General features: G+C 43.7%; 1 protein-coding gene across 1 annotated transcript in view; it reads right to left on the bottom strand.

Moving 5' to 3' along the window:
- The window catches only part of iqgap2 (IQ motif containing GTPase activating protein 2), a 99,911-nt gene that overhangs the window by 18,418 nt on the left and 65,217 nt on the right, over positions 1 to 16,276 (bottom strand). The window contains exons 24-29 of the mRNA XM_063195250.1: positions 10,783 to 10,935; positions 9,034 to 9,197; positions 7,743 to 7,967; positions 5,956 to 6,096; positions 5,176 to 5,260; positions 3,274 to 3,506 (exon numbers count right to left, since the gene is read on the bottom strand). Coding sequence (XP_063051320.1) covers positions 3,274 to 3,506; positions 5,176 to 5,260; positions 5,956 to 6,096; positions 7,743 to 7,967; positions 9,034 to 9,197; positions 10,783 to 10,935 — 1,001 coding nt within the window. The remainder of the gene's footprint in view (positions 1 to 3,273; positions 3,507 to 5,175; positions 5,261 to 5,955; positions 6,097 to 7,742; positions 7,968 to 9,033; positions 9,198 to 10,782; positions 10,936 to 16,276) is intronic.

The raw sequence follows: 16,276 nt of genomic DNA, 5'->3' as shown, positions 1-16,276 counted from the left end.
ACATGCACTCGGAGATCGAATCCAATAGGTACAAGATTTCTCATTCAAATGCATTCAAACGATCAAAATGTATTTGCAGCGCATAATATCTGAAAAATAAGAAGGAAAGGTTGCATCATGCATCAGTTTTACTACACTGATTCCTGCACCGGCTCTTGAGGTTGCCACCCAAGGCGCCAATTGTCCGGGAAGGGTTCAAAACCTAACATACTTCTCATAATCTATTCAAACATCCAGATATTGTTGGAATTCACCACATCCTCTTCCACCTACTACTAATAAAAAAATAAACATCTGACAATCTAACCTCAATTTTATCTATATTTACTCAGGTCTGTGCATATCCTGCTGGACAGACCCGAGGACACTGTGATGCAATCTATCTGAATATCCCATCTCCACCTTTTAAAAACAAAGTGAAGAGAGTATTTGATGTAGGGCCAGCTTTATCCCACAGGAGGACTAGGCTTTTGAATAGCTGGTACAGCCCAATACAACCTACTCTGCTGAAGTTCTCAAAGACCCTATTCATTGTACTCACTGTAGATTTCAGACAAGGGAAACCTCTAGGAGCAAAGTATAGTGGCAACCTTGCCATAGGTGCAGAGCACTGGGGGAAGTGCGCAGGCAGGCATGCAGACAGACACCCAGACACCCAGAGCCATGTGACTACCAGTACGAGATGAGTCACTGGCCCAGCACCAGAGGCCATAGCGGGGGAGGGAGAGAGAGAGAGAGAGAGAGAGAGAGAGAGAGAGAGAGAGAGAGAGAGAGAGAGAGAGAGAGAGAGAGAGAGAGAGAGAGAGAGAGAGAGAGAGATGGGAGGGAGGAGGCTGTAGAGAGAGGGAAAGAGAGGTAAAGAGAGGCAGAGGTGAGGACAGAGAGAGAGTGATGGGAGGGAGGGAGCTGTAGAGAGATAGGGAGATGGTAAAAGAGAGATGATGAGGAAAGGGGAGTAAAGGGAGTAAAGAGAGAAGGACAAACCCAGAGTGAGGGAATACAGCAGGCACCAGGGAGGCATGGAGGTAAGCAGAGGGAGATAGAGAGAGGGCGGGAGTGAAAGGGAGAGAAAGAGATAGAGAAAAAGGAGGGAGATACGAGGAGAGGAGAGAGGAGAGAGCTTGGGAGGAGGAGAGGAGGGAATGTAAAGCAAGCTACAGTAGGCTGTACGTTTCATTGCTCCCTCTGCTCTCCCCTTTTCCCGCTCTCTATCCTTCTCTCCTCGCCATCTGCTGATGCCACACTTTCACACAAAGGCCGTGCTTCCTCTCCCTCCTTCCCGGCCCGCCGTCCGCCGATCTGGTGAGCGTAGCCTCTCACCCTGTTGTGACCCCACACTGCTACCGGGCACTCACTAGCTTTTTTTACCTGACGCAAGGGTTTCTAGATCTCTCTATCAATCTATCTCTCTCTGTATTACACACACGGACACATGCGCAAGCACACACAGAAAGGCACACACAAGCAAACAGAAATGGATGTATGATCTTGTACGTACACACATACACACGCACACACACGTACACACACACGTACACACACACACACACACACACAAATGGACATATGATCACACATACAGAAATGGACATGTGATCACACACACACACGCGCACACACGCACACACGCACACACGCACACTTTTTCCCCCCACAGCAACTGATTAAGCACTTGTCTTGTTTGGTTTAAAAACACCAGCAGCACAACACCTCCCAGTTCATTGCCTCCTGTTTCAACCTTGGGCAAGGGCCAGACAAGAGATAACAGTGTAACAAGAGAGTGCACTTAATTACACAAACAGCATTACACAAGGAACTGTTTTTCACTCCCGATCCTCTAGAGTCGGCCCTGAATTAATAAAGCGCTCCGCGTTATTCCAGGAAACACCAACTAACATTGCCCCTGCTGTTGATTTGGGCAATTATCACCCTGGTGATTTGATCAACCAAAATGAACTTTGGGTATTATTCAGCCCAGGCCAGGGGTTTCTTTCAGTCTCTTTCGTCATGACGTTTGATAGTGTTGGGGGTGGTTTGCGTTATTGGTTGTTGCTCTTTCATCACTTGCAAGTGATTCGTCGAAGTAGGTGTGAGACTTGTGATTATGGAAAGCAATCATTATTCTCTTCTTATTCTTATTTTTCCTGGCCTTTTCGCCTCCACATTTTCTGCCTCTGACAGCTAATCACACTCCGGTATTTCTTCAATACAACCATTGATTTACAGCCAATGCAGCCATTCTCTTAATTTTAGCTCTTCAATTCATATCACATGCAATGATGTTTACATTTAGGAAGAACCAGGACCTGTCCAAAAATTCTGTTTTAACTTCACTTAATCCCTGGTCCCTCCTACTCCCCTGAATTTCTGGAAGGTGTTTGAGGAGTACTGGTTCTCAGTATGGAAAACAATTTTCACAAAAAAAATGTAGTTCGAGATGTAAGATGTACTGGTTCTACAGTATATCATTCAGTATAAAAAAGCTAACCCGAACTCCTGCTAGGTATTGGGAGTCGTACTAGTGGTACTGTATCACTCAGTATGATTACCAGATAGTCCTGCTGACCTTAAGTTCTACGTAGTTCTACTGTACAGGTACCTTTATAAAATCAGTATGGAAAAGCAATACTCCTGCTGGCCTGAACTTCTGGTAACTGTGTGAGATGTGCTGGTCCTATATAACAAAATACGGTTGCTGACCTGAACTGGTGTGTGAGAGATGTACAGTTTCTATGCAGTATATAAATATTGCTGCTCCCCTGACCCTGTGGTACATGTGTTGGGACTAGGAAGTTGTACACAAAGCAGATGGAATTTTAATCAAGAGGAATCAAAACACGCCCACTCAATGCAAAAGCGTGTGCTCAAGTTGGGGGCGTCCTTCTTCTTGTCTTTTTGAGGTGTTTGCACAAGACGTCAATCTATGGAAAAGCAATACTGCTGCTGACCTGAACTTCTGGTAGGTGTTTGGGATGTACATGCTCTATGCAGTATATAAATACTTCTGCTGACCTGAGTTTCTGGTAGGTGTTTGAGATGTACATGTTCTATGCAGTATATACAGTAAATACTGCTGCTGACCTGAATTTCTGGTAGGTGTTTGAGATGTACATGTTCTATGCAGTATATAAATACTGCTGCTGACCTGAACTTCTGGTAGGTGTTTGAGATGTACATGTTCTATGCAGTATATAAATACTGCTGCTGACCTGAGTTTCTGGTAGGTGTTTGAGATGTACATGTTCTATGCAGTATATAAATACTGCTGCTGACCTGAATTTCTGGTAGGTGTTTGAGATGTACTGGTTCATGGCGGTGAGGTGTCCACTCTCTCCCTCGAAGAGTTTGTTGGCGGCAGCGTGCTGTAGCATCTTGGCCACGGAGCCCAGGTTGCGGCGCTGATCCGAGTGCAGCTGGCCGCCCGCCGTCATGTCGATGATGTCGAAGCCGTCCGGCGCCACGATGGCCGGGTTCATGTAGCGGTAGTACAGCAGGTTTCCCACAATCTGCAGTGGCGAGCAAAAAAAGCAAACATGTGTTTAATGACCTCATGTCTGTTTTGCCTTCAAAAAATGGGTGGATGACTGAGCAAACACAAACACAAACACAAACACAAACATGCACGCACTCACACTCCCACTTCAAAGGTCCAGTGTGTCATTCAGTAGTTTTTCTCCAACATTTACAATTCACAAATTTGATCTTTTTCAAGACTTTTAGTCTGGTCTGAACAGAGTATGGTTTTTCAGTCCAAGATGTCTGTGATGTCTGTTACTGATGATTTGTGAATGGGCAGCAGGAATTCTGGAAATGAATTACATTTCCTACATACCTTTATATACAAATATGTAGACTTAACATTGTTCAGTGAGGGTGAAAGTCTTGTCTCATGGCATCAACAATTTATTTATATATTGTTTACATTTGTCACTTGATTTCTTTAACCATTGTGCCCGACCCTTACTGTCTAAATTTACCTCTTCCTGAATTCTGTGCGATTCCCCATGTGCACATTCTGCTGATAACATCCTTGTTTGTAAGTTGCTTTGGATAAAAGCATCTGCTAAATTTAACACAGTTTATCTTGCCTTGGAGCACAGTTTGCAGCATTGAATGAACTGAAAGAGTTATCAGAATGAAGTCAAAACCATTCATCACTGTGAGACACAGACCCTGAATGGTGACATAAACCCTCAGCGCCTGACCCACCCATATTGTCCTATAGTAAACATTATTAAAGTTGCTGTTTGTTCTTAAAAATGACCTCAAAGACTTAAACATGGCTTTCCACACTGTGGGGCTTCCCCTCTCATTCACCAACCACATCACAGTTAACAGGGGGAACATCTAGTCTTAGACAGCCCAGCCCAACCCTGACCCTGATGCATTTCCATTCATACAGCTAGCTAGGGGTGTAAATAATAATTGAAATCTATCGATGCATCGATCCTACGGCCGATGATTTAATCGAATCGTATTATATCCTGGGGAATTCTTAAGTGTCGAAAAAATTTGAATCCCTGCTTTAAGAAATTGATACCATATTGTATCGTCATGGAGGCTGTGATTTACACCCCTACAGCTAGCTCATCTGCTAATGAGCTCACAGGCTGTAAGAGGAAACCAGGAAATCAGCTGTCTAGGGGCTGCCAGGCCAGACCAGGGCCCAGTGAGCGAGGCAAGCTGCAGCTGTTACTGCGGCCCAGCTCACTGATCCCCAGTCTGACACATCGGCACATTGTGTACGTGCATGTGTATGTGTGTACACGTGTGTGTGTGTGTGTGTGTGTGTGTGTGTGTGTGTGTGTGTGTGTGTGTGTGTGTGTGTGTGTGTGTGTGTGTGTGTGTGTGTGTGTGTGTTACTAATTCATAGTCATTCAGAACGGTACAGAACGAAATGATCTGATCTGTGCAAAAGGTTACTGCGTGTGTGTGTGTGTGTGTGTGTGTGTGTGTGTGTGTGTGTGTGTGTGTGTGTGTGTGTGTGTGTGTGTGTGTGTGTGTGTGTGTGTGTGTGTGTGTGTGTGTGTGTGTGTGTGTGTGTGTGTGTGTGTCATAGATTTTTTTTCACATCGCTCCACACAACAGTGCAGCACAGCTCAGCACAGTGTTATGATGTTATGAGATGAGGTGACGGTCTGCAGCTAGCGAGCAGCTCCAGAACCTTCCTCTGACCTTCAGCAGTTCGTCCTCAGTGGCGTCTGGGAATTTCTCGTGGAGCGTGCTCTTCAGGACCTTTGCAATGTATCTCATGCCATAGCTACAGCACATGCAAAGACAAACAAAACACGAAGAAGCCATGAAACAGCCAGCATGGACAAGACACACGATGCATCAAGAACAAACACTACCAAAAAACATTACATTCATTATGGCTAGAAAACACAATAGAGGTTTGCATGCTGTTGGAAAACAAATATACAGTAAGCAGCAGAAATAAGCTGAGTCATTAGATGACGATCATCACACACTGCTCAAAAGTAATAAAAAATGCTCAAGCCTGATTTTCCCTTCTAAACACCAATGCTGCCCCCTAGTGGGAGTCTGAGAGGATTCAACATGAACATACAGGGTGGGTGAACCTGCAAGCCACTGAATAAAATGGGTGAATGCCACACCTGTAGGCAGTCTACATTGTTTGATGGTGCTATGAACAAACATGACACACCAGATCTGAGATTGTGCTGTGAGATGGATCTATAATATTAATGTAAGTTTTGTATTTCATGATTGGCCACAAACAGCACAGCAGAGGGCCATACTTGCTCCATGAACCTTTTTCCCAACCCTGAGAGAAGAAGCTCACTCGTGCAATTTGTAGGAAAATGAAACAGAAAGAGCAACAAAATACGAAGGGGAGGTGCACAAAATTGCATTACGTCCCAAAACAGCACACAAGTTAATTAGGTTTGGAGGAAGGGGTTTTTGGAAGGAAGGGTTATCGTAATGGCTTACGGGATGCTCTCCAGAGAGGAAGTGATGGAGCTGAGCACTTTGTCTGTCACGGCGCACAGCATCTGATTGGATGACTCCAGCCTGGTGCGCACCTCCTCGTGGGACACGGCCTGCTCCGGACTCACCTCGTACGGCAGGTTGCTGTGGTGGCACACAGGCAAAGCAAGAGAGCACGTGTGTGAGGGGATGTGTACTGTGTGTGTGTATTACCATCTTTGTGAGGACCTTCCTTTTATTCCCATTGAAGCAAAACTAGAGAATGCCCAGACAAAAACCATCTCTAACCCTAACCTGAAATAAATGTTTTTTTCACTTTTAGCTTGGTGACAAAATGCTGAAAAAAACTTTTAATTAAAGGCTTGTAAAGACCCGTTTACCTTATAGCAAGGACCTTTGGACCTCACAAGTACAGTATACCATTGCGTGTGCGCGTGTGTGTGTGTGTGTGTGTGTGTGTGTGTGTGTGTGTGTGTGTGTGTGTGTGTGTGTGTGTGTGTGTGTGTGTGTGTGTGTGTGGGTATGGGGATGAGGGGAACGATTGGGGCTCATTATAGCCACAGGGAATAACTCATTTTAGCTGAAACAAATGTTCCACAGGGAGGCTAATGATGATGTTGCCGTTTGTGAGGGGGGTGAGAGTAGGTTATCATGTTTCTATACAGTACTGTCTGTAGGGCTGCACGACTATAGAAAAAATTATAGTCACGACCATTATTTGGATCAAAATTGAAATCACGATTACTAATCACGATTATTAAACAACTGACTCATGTTCTGGTTTCAGGGTCGGCCGAAGGCAGGTTACTATACTGCTCTCTGTGTGGCCAAAATTGCGGTTTTGATTAAAATTTGATTAAGTGTGCAGCCCTAACAGTACGTATGTTAACATGTCTGTATGCAAGTTCATATTTCAGTTTATCCATACAAGGTTTTTACACACTGCTGAATGAAACCAAGACAAAAAAGAGCAACAGATACACAGGGCAGGGTACTGTATGCACAGGGACATTAAATGAAATGTGTATAAATGAAAGCCTAATGTGTTTACGGTTGCATACACATTAACTGCAGATGAGGTGGGTATGGGACGAAGTTTGTATTTTTACAATGCAGCAGGTTTACATCTCAGCACAAACATACAGTACTTCCTGACTCTTCATGAACTGGGTGGGGGCTTCAATGTTAATAGACAATGTGACAGGCCGGACACTTGGATAAAGCTATCTAAGGGACGGGAAACTAGCCCAGTACACTGCGCAACACCCAGTGAGCACACATAAATCAGATGCAAACAAAATGTATACATGTCTAAATAGAGACAGAGAGTAGAGCAGTGACAGATGATTTTGTTCTGCCGCTGTACGTATACTGTACATTGTGTAGTGTCTGTGTTACAAAAGTGTGGAGGATTGTTATGTGTTTACAGAGAGGGGGTGTTGTTTTTGTGAGCTTTGGCAAATCTGACAGTGACAGGCAATCCACTTAAGCAAATTTGAACTTGAACAAGTGTGTGTCAGAGAGACAAAGATTGAGAGTGAGACCAGGGGAAAGAAGGAGTAAGTGAGAGACAGAAAGAGTGCAAAAGGAAGAGAGAAAATACAGTGAGAGAAACAGAGAGAGCGAGAGCGAGAGCGAGAGCGAGCGAGCGAGAGAGAGAGAGAGAGAGAGAGAGAGAGAGAGAGAGAGAGAGAGAGAGAGAGAGAGAGAGAGAGAGAGAGAGAGAGGGACAGTGTGTGTAAACCAGTGTAAACCGGCCTGTGTCCTACTCCTATGTCCCGTGTCCCCACCTGGCCTGTCCCGTTTGTGTCTCCAGCTGGTTGACCCAGGCCTTGTAGATGTCCACGGGGTTGGTGTTGATGACCAGACTCTTGTCCTCCATGATCTCCTTCACCACGGGGGCCAGCAGCTGCCGCAGCGCGTTCTGCCCACGAGCGCCGCGGTTGAAGCTCACCACCATCTTGATCACTGTGGGGTTCCCTGTCACAATGTCTTGGATCTGATCGACTTTTGACCTAAGGGATTGTGGGGGAGAAAATGAAAACATCAATCTTTGACTGAATTGTCATCACTGGTAGACATTACAGATGTACTAATGTTTTGGTTCTGTTCCACTTTTGACTTGAGGGGCTGTGGGGAAGAAAACGAAAACATGAATGCTTGACTCAATTATTGTGGATAGAGAATGTTGATTTATTAATGGCTTGGATATGGTCTCCTTTTGGCATGAGGGTTAGAGGAAAATGAAATCATGAATGCCTGGGAAACTGTCACTGTTACTGGTAGACAATGCTGATGTTGGTTAATGTCTTGGGTCTAGTCTACTTTCTATTCAAGGGGTTGTAGAGAAAATGAAACATTAACACCTGAGAAATTGTTGCTATTATTTATAGATTTTTCTGATGTGATGTCTTAATCCAGAATCCGTCTGTTTACTGTTTACTTTTAAGGAGAAACATGAAATCGTGACAACATCTGCACAAGAAATACACAAAACCAGTTCCCAGCAGCCACAGTGTTTAACTTCCTTTCAAGGAAACCAAAGCAACAGTTATTGGACCACATATCTTGTGAAATTACAAACAAGACCTGGAGTCAAATCTCCATAAGGGATGATTGGACACATAGTCCAGACATAATTTTGGCCTCAAACATCAAAATGATAAACGCCCAGAAACATGTTGTGCTCCATAAACCACAAGCCCCATCTTCTGATAAGGCAATGTAATGCAAAGTTTACTCAATGAGTGAGTTGGGGAAAACAGGGAAGAGGAGAATCAGCTAGAATCAGCCAATGGTCCCTGCTTGACCCTTTCAGCTTTGTCTGAAAAAAAATCTGTGATAGTTAATATGCCCAATAGATCATGTTCAAAAAGGTCATATGCCTGCTCTGCATACTTTTACTATGTGCAAACAAGACACCCTCTCCCCCTCTTTTTGGCATTGTGACCGTGTTCAGACGATTCAGAACGACAAGAGCCAGGTCCATGAACATTTCTGAGGAGGTCGAGTGGGAAACTTTTCCAAAATGTTTCTAATTCCAGCTGGAATGACCCAGAGGTGAAGAGGAAGATAGCTCACTTGATCTCCTCCTGGAGGGCAGACTCGAAGAGCTTGAGCAGGAGGTACTCCTCACGCTGGTTGGAGGCGTAGTTGTACAGGGTGAAGATCACAGTGTCCATGAACTTGGTGGATTTGTTCTGGGGCATCTGGAAGATCAGCTTGGCCAGGTAGGTGGGATGAGTCTACAAGAGTAGAGTAGAGTTGAGTAGAATGGAGTGATTTTAATTCATCCTGAAGGACCTCAAAGTCAAAGTGAAGTAGTCATACTCAATTCTTTTTTTTTTTTTTTACAATAACTCTCACACAATGTGCAGGCATGCACAAAACGTACGAGACAGTTCAATAACTGATCAAGCAGAGGACTGAGGTTGCTTCTGGATATCGTCAGATCTGGCTTGGCTGCAGTCACAAAGCTGAGGACTGAGGACTGAGTGCCATTTGTAGCCAACAGCTGTGAGGATATCCAGAAATGACCTCATGATCATAAGAATTAAAAAACAGTGCTTTTACAGAATGTCTCGATCTCAAATGCAATTAAGCTTAGTTCATGAAGGTAATTTCTAAATTCATTTTTAATCGCTTTATCGAACCACTACATTTGTTTGTCAGCTTGATGCAATCGTCCATCCTCTTACTGTAACAGCAGTAGTAACAGTTAATGGCGTCCATGGTCTCTATGCAACAAGTGTCTATGTGCAGAGGCTGAAAGGTGATTGTTGTTGTTCACAGTCTAGGCTACGCCTGATGCACAGCTGCTGTCATGGGTGTTTTGCCCAAGCTTAAAAATGTACTACCGTTTTCTAGAATGTTAGTGAAAAGTGTAATGTCAACACTTTCATGTCCACTTGGGGGGTCAGTGGGAAGTTACTTTTAAAAAAGAATAATTAAGGGGTCTGTCATAACTGTCTTGATGGTGTCAGAGAATGAGTGAGTGAGTGAGTGAGTGAGTGAGTGAGTGAGTGAGTGAGTGAGTGAGTGAGTGAGTGAGTGAGTGAGTGAGTGAGTGAGTGAGTGAGTGAGTGAGTGAGTGAGTGAGTGAGTGAGTGAGTGAGGCGTGTGTGTGTGCGTGTGTGTGTGTGTGTGTGCGTGCGCGTGCGTGCGTGCGTGCGTGTGTGTGTGTGTGTGTGCATGCATGCGTGTGTCAGCAGCGGTTCTACCATTTTGAGGCCCCAGGCAAAATATAGACATGGGGCCCTTTTAAGATATTTTTGCTGGTATTTACTATGGAGATGTTGACTGTTGGGGGCCCCTACAGAGAAGAGGTTTTGGTGGACCCCTATAGGGGGTCAGGATTTGGCTGGTTAGCTTTGTCGATTAGCAAGGCACTTCCTCGTCGCCATTTTAACAAATTCGCTCATTTCCGATACCACTTCGCACATGATGATTGGTGGGTGCGCGAGTTTAGTGTTGGGCATACAGACCTATAGGTCTGTGGTTGGGCACCTTATAATACCTCCATGCATCCAATGCCCGCCGTCTCCCATATTGTGTTCTGGTCAACCTTAAGTTAGTCAGTAACGTGGCACGTAATTGGCTGAGTAAACTGGTGTCGGAAGTGAGCTCCATGAAACTCCATCTCGGAGGCTGAAAAATGTGTTCAATTTTGGCTGAATTAACTAGCCTAGCATTTCCCATTGAAATGAATGAGGGTGGGACTTGTTCAGTGTCTCCAGGTCTTATACTACCTCCATGAGGCACTAGGCAATTGCCTAGTCTGCCTATTGGTAAAGTTGTCTCTGGTGTGAGTGCGTGTGTATGTGTCTCTACCTGGAGCAGGTAGAAGAGGTGCTGGTAGGCCTCCAGGCGTCTCCTCTTGCCCTTGCTGAGGCCCTTGATGCCCTGCCGGTCCCCCACCTCCAGGCCCCCGCTGCTCATCTTCGCCTTCATCGTCTTCATCTTCTTACTATGCGTCACTACATCCTATTTCAGGAGCAGCAGTCAAAGGACAGAAAACATACTTTTTGTTGTACATTAGTGAAAAAATACCTAAGGCAACCTGATAGAGCTGACTGACACAGTGAATTAAATCTTGCTTGTAGATTTGTTTGTTTGCATTTATGGCCAAATATGCAACTGTGGCTATTTCATGGCCAGTACAGGTAATAGAATTCAAATTAAAAATCTACAATGATATAAATAATTGAATAAATAGATTAAATAAGTTTGGTCACATCAATACATTTTAAAAAGTTCAAAACCTTTAAAGGTGGGACCTTATTAAAAATTCCAAAAATAGTATCTTCTTTAAAAAACTGTTGTCTTTTCCTTCTGATAGCAGGGCAAGTTAGAATATGCTTAATTGATAAGAGATGTCCACAAAAATCACAGAGGGGAGGATCACTTCCAGTTAGCAAAAAAGCATGAGTGAGTCTAGAGTGGCCAATTCTACACCTTGTGTAGACGACTTGATCATGTCTGCATGAGAATGATTGAGTAATCAGCTGTTTCACAGAATTGCATATATCATGCAGATAATTTCCAGCACAATCATCCCATTCGGCTTGCCATTTATATCCATAATGTAGGAAAGAAAGTACAGGCTTGACGTCAGAGACAGGTATTTCGCATTCAGATATCTCTTCATCCAGGGCTCCTTTAGCAGCATTATCTGCTTTTTCATTGCCAGTCAGGCCCACATGACCAGGGACCCAACAAAAAATAATATCCAGGTTGAGTTTGGTTAGGTGATCCACTTTCTCAAGTATTCTGGTAATCAGAGGGTGGTCAGTTTTTAAAAATTCTAGTGCCTGAAGACATGACCTAGAGTCTGTGCAAATCAAGGACTGTTGTTGATTGTGATGTTCAATGTATTCAAGGCTTAAGAGCAGGGCTTGGGCTTCAGCTGTAAAAATAGAGCACATGTTTGGGAGGCGTATTCCACACTGGTAAGAAGAGACTACCATTGCTGAGGACACACTAGTATCAGTCTTAGAGCCATCAGTATAAATTGGAGTATGGAAAGGGAAGCGCTGTCTTACATCAAGGAAGCAACTTTGGTACTGGTTTGGATGCGTGTTTGCTTTTTTCTTGTGGCTCAGGTCCTGTACAATTACAGGTTTTTTCAGGATCCAAGGGGGAATAGTACAGAAGTGGGTAGATGTTAGTCCATCAAGATTAAAATTCAAATCCTCAAAAAAAGGTTTAATTCTTAACCCAAAAGGTCTGATAGACCTGGGTCTAGTCTCATAAAAGTTCAAATATCGTGGTTGGAAGACAGTGGAGTATGCAGGGTTAAGACTATTCCCCCTGATTTTGACTGCATATTGCAAAGCAAGTTTCAAGCGTCGTAGTTGAAGGGATGGTTCTCTTGCTTCCACATAGAGACTCTGCACTGGTGAGGTTCTAAAGGCTCCTAGGACCAGTCTTAGACCTTGGTGATGAACAGTATCCAACATCTGAATATAAGATTTTCTTGCTGATCCATAGACAATACAGCCATAGTCCAGACGGGATCTCACAAGTGCTCTGTACAGGCGCAACAGTACAGTCCACTCTGCCCCCCACTTGGTCTTTGCCAGTACTTTTAAAATGTCCAATGTTTTAAAGCATCGCTTCTTAAGATTCTTCATGTGTGAGATAAAAGATAGTTTATGATCAAGGGTAAGACCAAGGAATTTAAACTCTTTCACAACTTGAATTGCTGCGCCATCCATGTACAGCAGTGGCTCATGATGTAAAGTTCGCAGTTGGCAAAAATGAGTGCAAACAGTTTTGGACTTGGAAAACTTGAAGCCATTTTCAACGGACCAAGTGCTGATCCTATTTATGCATAGTTGGAGTTGTCTTTCAATTGTGCTCATATATTTCCCTCTATAACAAATACAGATGTCATCAACATAAAGGCTGCAAAAAAGGTTTGGGTTGATTTCCTTGGCAATGCTGTTGATTTTGACACTGAATAGGGTCACCGAGAGGATACTTCCTTGAGGCACTCCTTGTTCTTGCAAGTGCGGTGTTGAAAACGTTGTGCCTAGTTGAACTTGAAAAAGTCTATTGGACAAAAAATTGGAGATAAAAATGGGCAGATGTCCTCTGAACCCCATGTAGTGCAAATCATTTAAAATACCATATTTCCAGGTGGTATCATACGCCTTTTCCAGGTCAAAAAAACACTGCTATTACGTGATCTTTCTTGACGAATCCGTCTCTTATATAGGCCTCCAGTCTAATGAGATGGTCCATTGTGCTCCTTCCTTGCCTGAAGCCACATTGGTATGAACTTAAATGTCCTTCTGATTCAAGCATCCACACAAGTCTTTTATTGACCATTCTTTCCATAGTTTTGCACAGGCAGCTGGTTAAGGCGATTGGGCGATAGTTGGTGGGATCAGTATGATCTTTACCAGGCTTAGGGATGGGAATGATAAACGCTTTTTTCCAGGACTTAGGCACTTTTCCTGATTTCCAAATCATATTAAATAGCGCCAGGAGATGAGACAGCACACTGGATGGTAGGTGTTTTAGGAATTGATAGTGGATCATGTCAGGGCCCCCCTGCAGTATCGTGGGAGTTTCTAATAGCGCAGAGCAGTTCATCCACTGAAAAAGTGCTGGTTGTATGGTTCCAAGTTATCTGATAGGAAGTTCAGGGCCTTCGCTTCCTCTTCTTCTACGCAAGGCTTGAAATTCAGGATGACGCTTTTTCCACTGAGGAGTTTTTTTCAAATGTCTCTGCAAGTTTCTCAGCTATATCTTGCTTAGCTGTCAAAAGACCTTGAGGGCACTTTAGGTGCTGAACTTCTTGCAGTACCACCTTTAGCCTTCATCTTTCTGATAAAATTCCAGACCTTTTTAGACGATGCATCTCTCGTAAGACTTGAGACATATTCTCTCCAGCTTTGTGCTTTTGCGCTAGTAATAGTCCTTCGAGCTTGGGCTCGCGTGAAATTTTTAGACCTGGTAAGATTTGCATTTGTTGGATGCTTATTGAACGCCCTCTCTGCTGCCTTTTTTCGGGCATCAATGGCCTTTTTACAGTCATCGTTAAACCACGGATTTGATCTGTGGTGGGGCTTCCCTGAAGTTTTTGGGACAGCTTTCTCTGCAATGGAGAGCAAAGTTTCAGTAAAATGATCAACAGTATTGTCAATATCTTGAGGTACGTGACCCAGTTGGATTTCACAGAGGTACTGAAAGAGACTCCAGTTAGCTTTTCGGAGTTGCCATCTTGGGGGTCTAAACTGTGTGTCTGGTTCTGTAGATGACATTATCAGGGGGAAATGGTCACTACCACACAGGTCATCCAGTGGTCGCCAAGAAAAATCAAGCAGAAGGTTAGGGTCACATATGGATAAATCAATAGCTGAGTATGTTCCATGGCCTGGATGCAAGTAGGTAAAAGATCCATCATTCCACAGGCATAAGTCCGTCTTAGTGATAAAGTCCTCTATAATCTTGCCTTTAGCATTTGAGCAGCTTCCTCCCCACGCAGGGTTATGGGCATTAAAATCTCCTAAAAACACATATGGGGGAGGCAATTGTGCTATTAAGTTGTCCAGGTCCTGCATAGTTACTGTAGAGTCAGGCGGAAAGTAGACAGAGCACAAGGTAATGACTTTATGAAGAGTTAGTCGGACTGCCACCACTTGTAAATGGGGTAGTGACAACAAGGTGACTATGGATTATGTCATTGCGTACTAATACAGCCGCTCCACCAGAAGGTCGCTGAGCATGAGGGCCATACGCATTAAACATTGAGTAATTCTTCAAGGACAAATTAAATACTTGGAGACAGGTAGGTCTCTTGAAGGCAAAAAGGCAAGAGGATTAAAAAGAGCAGTTAATTGCTGTAGTTCAGAAAAATTGGCTCTAAAACCACGACAGTTCCACTGAACAATATGGCTACCTATGGTCATGTGGGCAAGACTGGAACAAGGCCTTTACTCCTACTTTTGGGGGAGGAGCTTCGGCTACGATGGGTTGAGGGTTCCTTCATTTCCACATCCATAGGATTTCCATTCTTATTTCCTTGACTACCTTTAGATTGAGAGGGAGTAGTAGTTGATTTCTTTTTCTCTTTGTCTTTATCTTTCTCCTTGGGCGGTTGGAATGGGTCACCCATAGCTGGAGTTTGACTGGCAGAAGACTGGGAGGTTGATTTGTGCTTACTGGAAGTTGATGGGGCTTTACTTCCACTGATCAGTTGTGGTTTATCTTTGTTCATCCAAGTGAAATCAGTTTGACAGTCAATTGTCTTTGTAGGGGGTTTAACAACAGAGCAAAAGAATGCTGGAAGTTATACGCAGGAACTCCTTCCACCTGTTTTCTTGCTTGTGGATAACTTATCTTCTTTGTGACCCGAATTCTCTGAATTTCTTTTTCCTTAATCCAAACAGGACAGTCTTTTGATGAGGCTGGGTGGTCCCCATTGCAGTTGCAGCATTTGGGTGGTCTTGTGCAGATCAGTTGGTGCCCATCCTCACCACAGGTACAGCAAACTGGTTTGTTTTTACAACTTGCAGAGCCATGGCCAAACTTCTGGCAGGTAAAGCATCTCAAAGGGTTAGGGATATACAGTGCCCTCCATAATTATTGGCACCCCTGGTTGGGATGTGTTAAAAGCCTTAAAATAAATTCAGTGTTTATTGCAGAAGAATACTGTCACACTGAAAATTGTAGGAAAATGTAGCCTTCAACTCAAATGAATTGTAAGAAAATAAAAAAATCCCTGACTAAAAAATAAATATTTTTCATTAAATCACCTGTTCCACAATTATTGGCACCCTTAACAATTCCCAGGAAATAAATATAATTGAAGCATTTCTGTCATTTCTACAGTAGTTTACAAAGTTTACCAGAGTATGTAGGAACATTTTAATTAGTAATTCATCACTTCCTGTTTCCCTGGGGTATAAATATGACGTGACACCGAGGCCATTTCTCTTATCCACTCTTAAACATAGAAAAAGACAAACGAACACAGCATACAAGTGAGGCAGATGTGCGTCGACCTTCACAGGTCAGGCAGAGGCTACAAGAAGATTGCCACTCAACTGCAGCTGCCCATATCCACTGTGAGAGGAATAATTAAGAAGTTCAAAACAACTGGAACAGTGGTAAACAAGCCTGGACGAGGACCCAAGTTTATTTTGCCACCACGCACAGTGAGGAGGATGGTAAGAGAAATCAAAAGATCTCCAAAGCTCACTGTTACAGAATTACAACAAATGGTAGCATCCTGGGGTCACAAAGTCTCCAAATCAACCATCAGGCGCTGTCTACACGCCAACAAGCTGTTTGGGAGGCATGCACGGAGAAAACC

Source organism: Engraulis encrasicolus, chromosome 3, assembly GCF_034702125.1.
Source record: "Engraulis encrasicolus isolate BLACKSEA-1 chromosome 3, IST_EnEncr_1.0, whole genome shotgun sequence".
Classification (NCBI taxonomy): Eukaryota; Metazoa; Chordata; class Actinopteri; order Clupeiformes; family Engraulidae; genus Engraulis; species Engraulis encrasicolus.
This window is presented reverse-complemented; position numbering and strand designations above follow the sequence as displayed.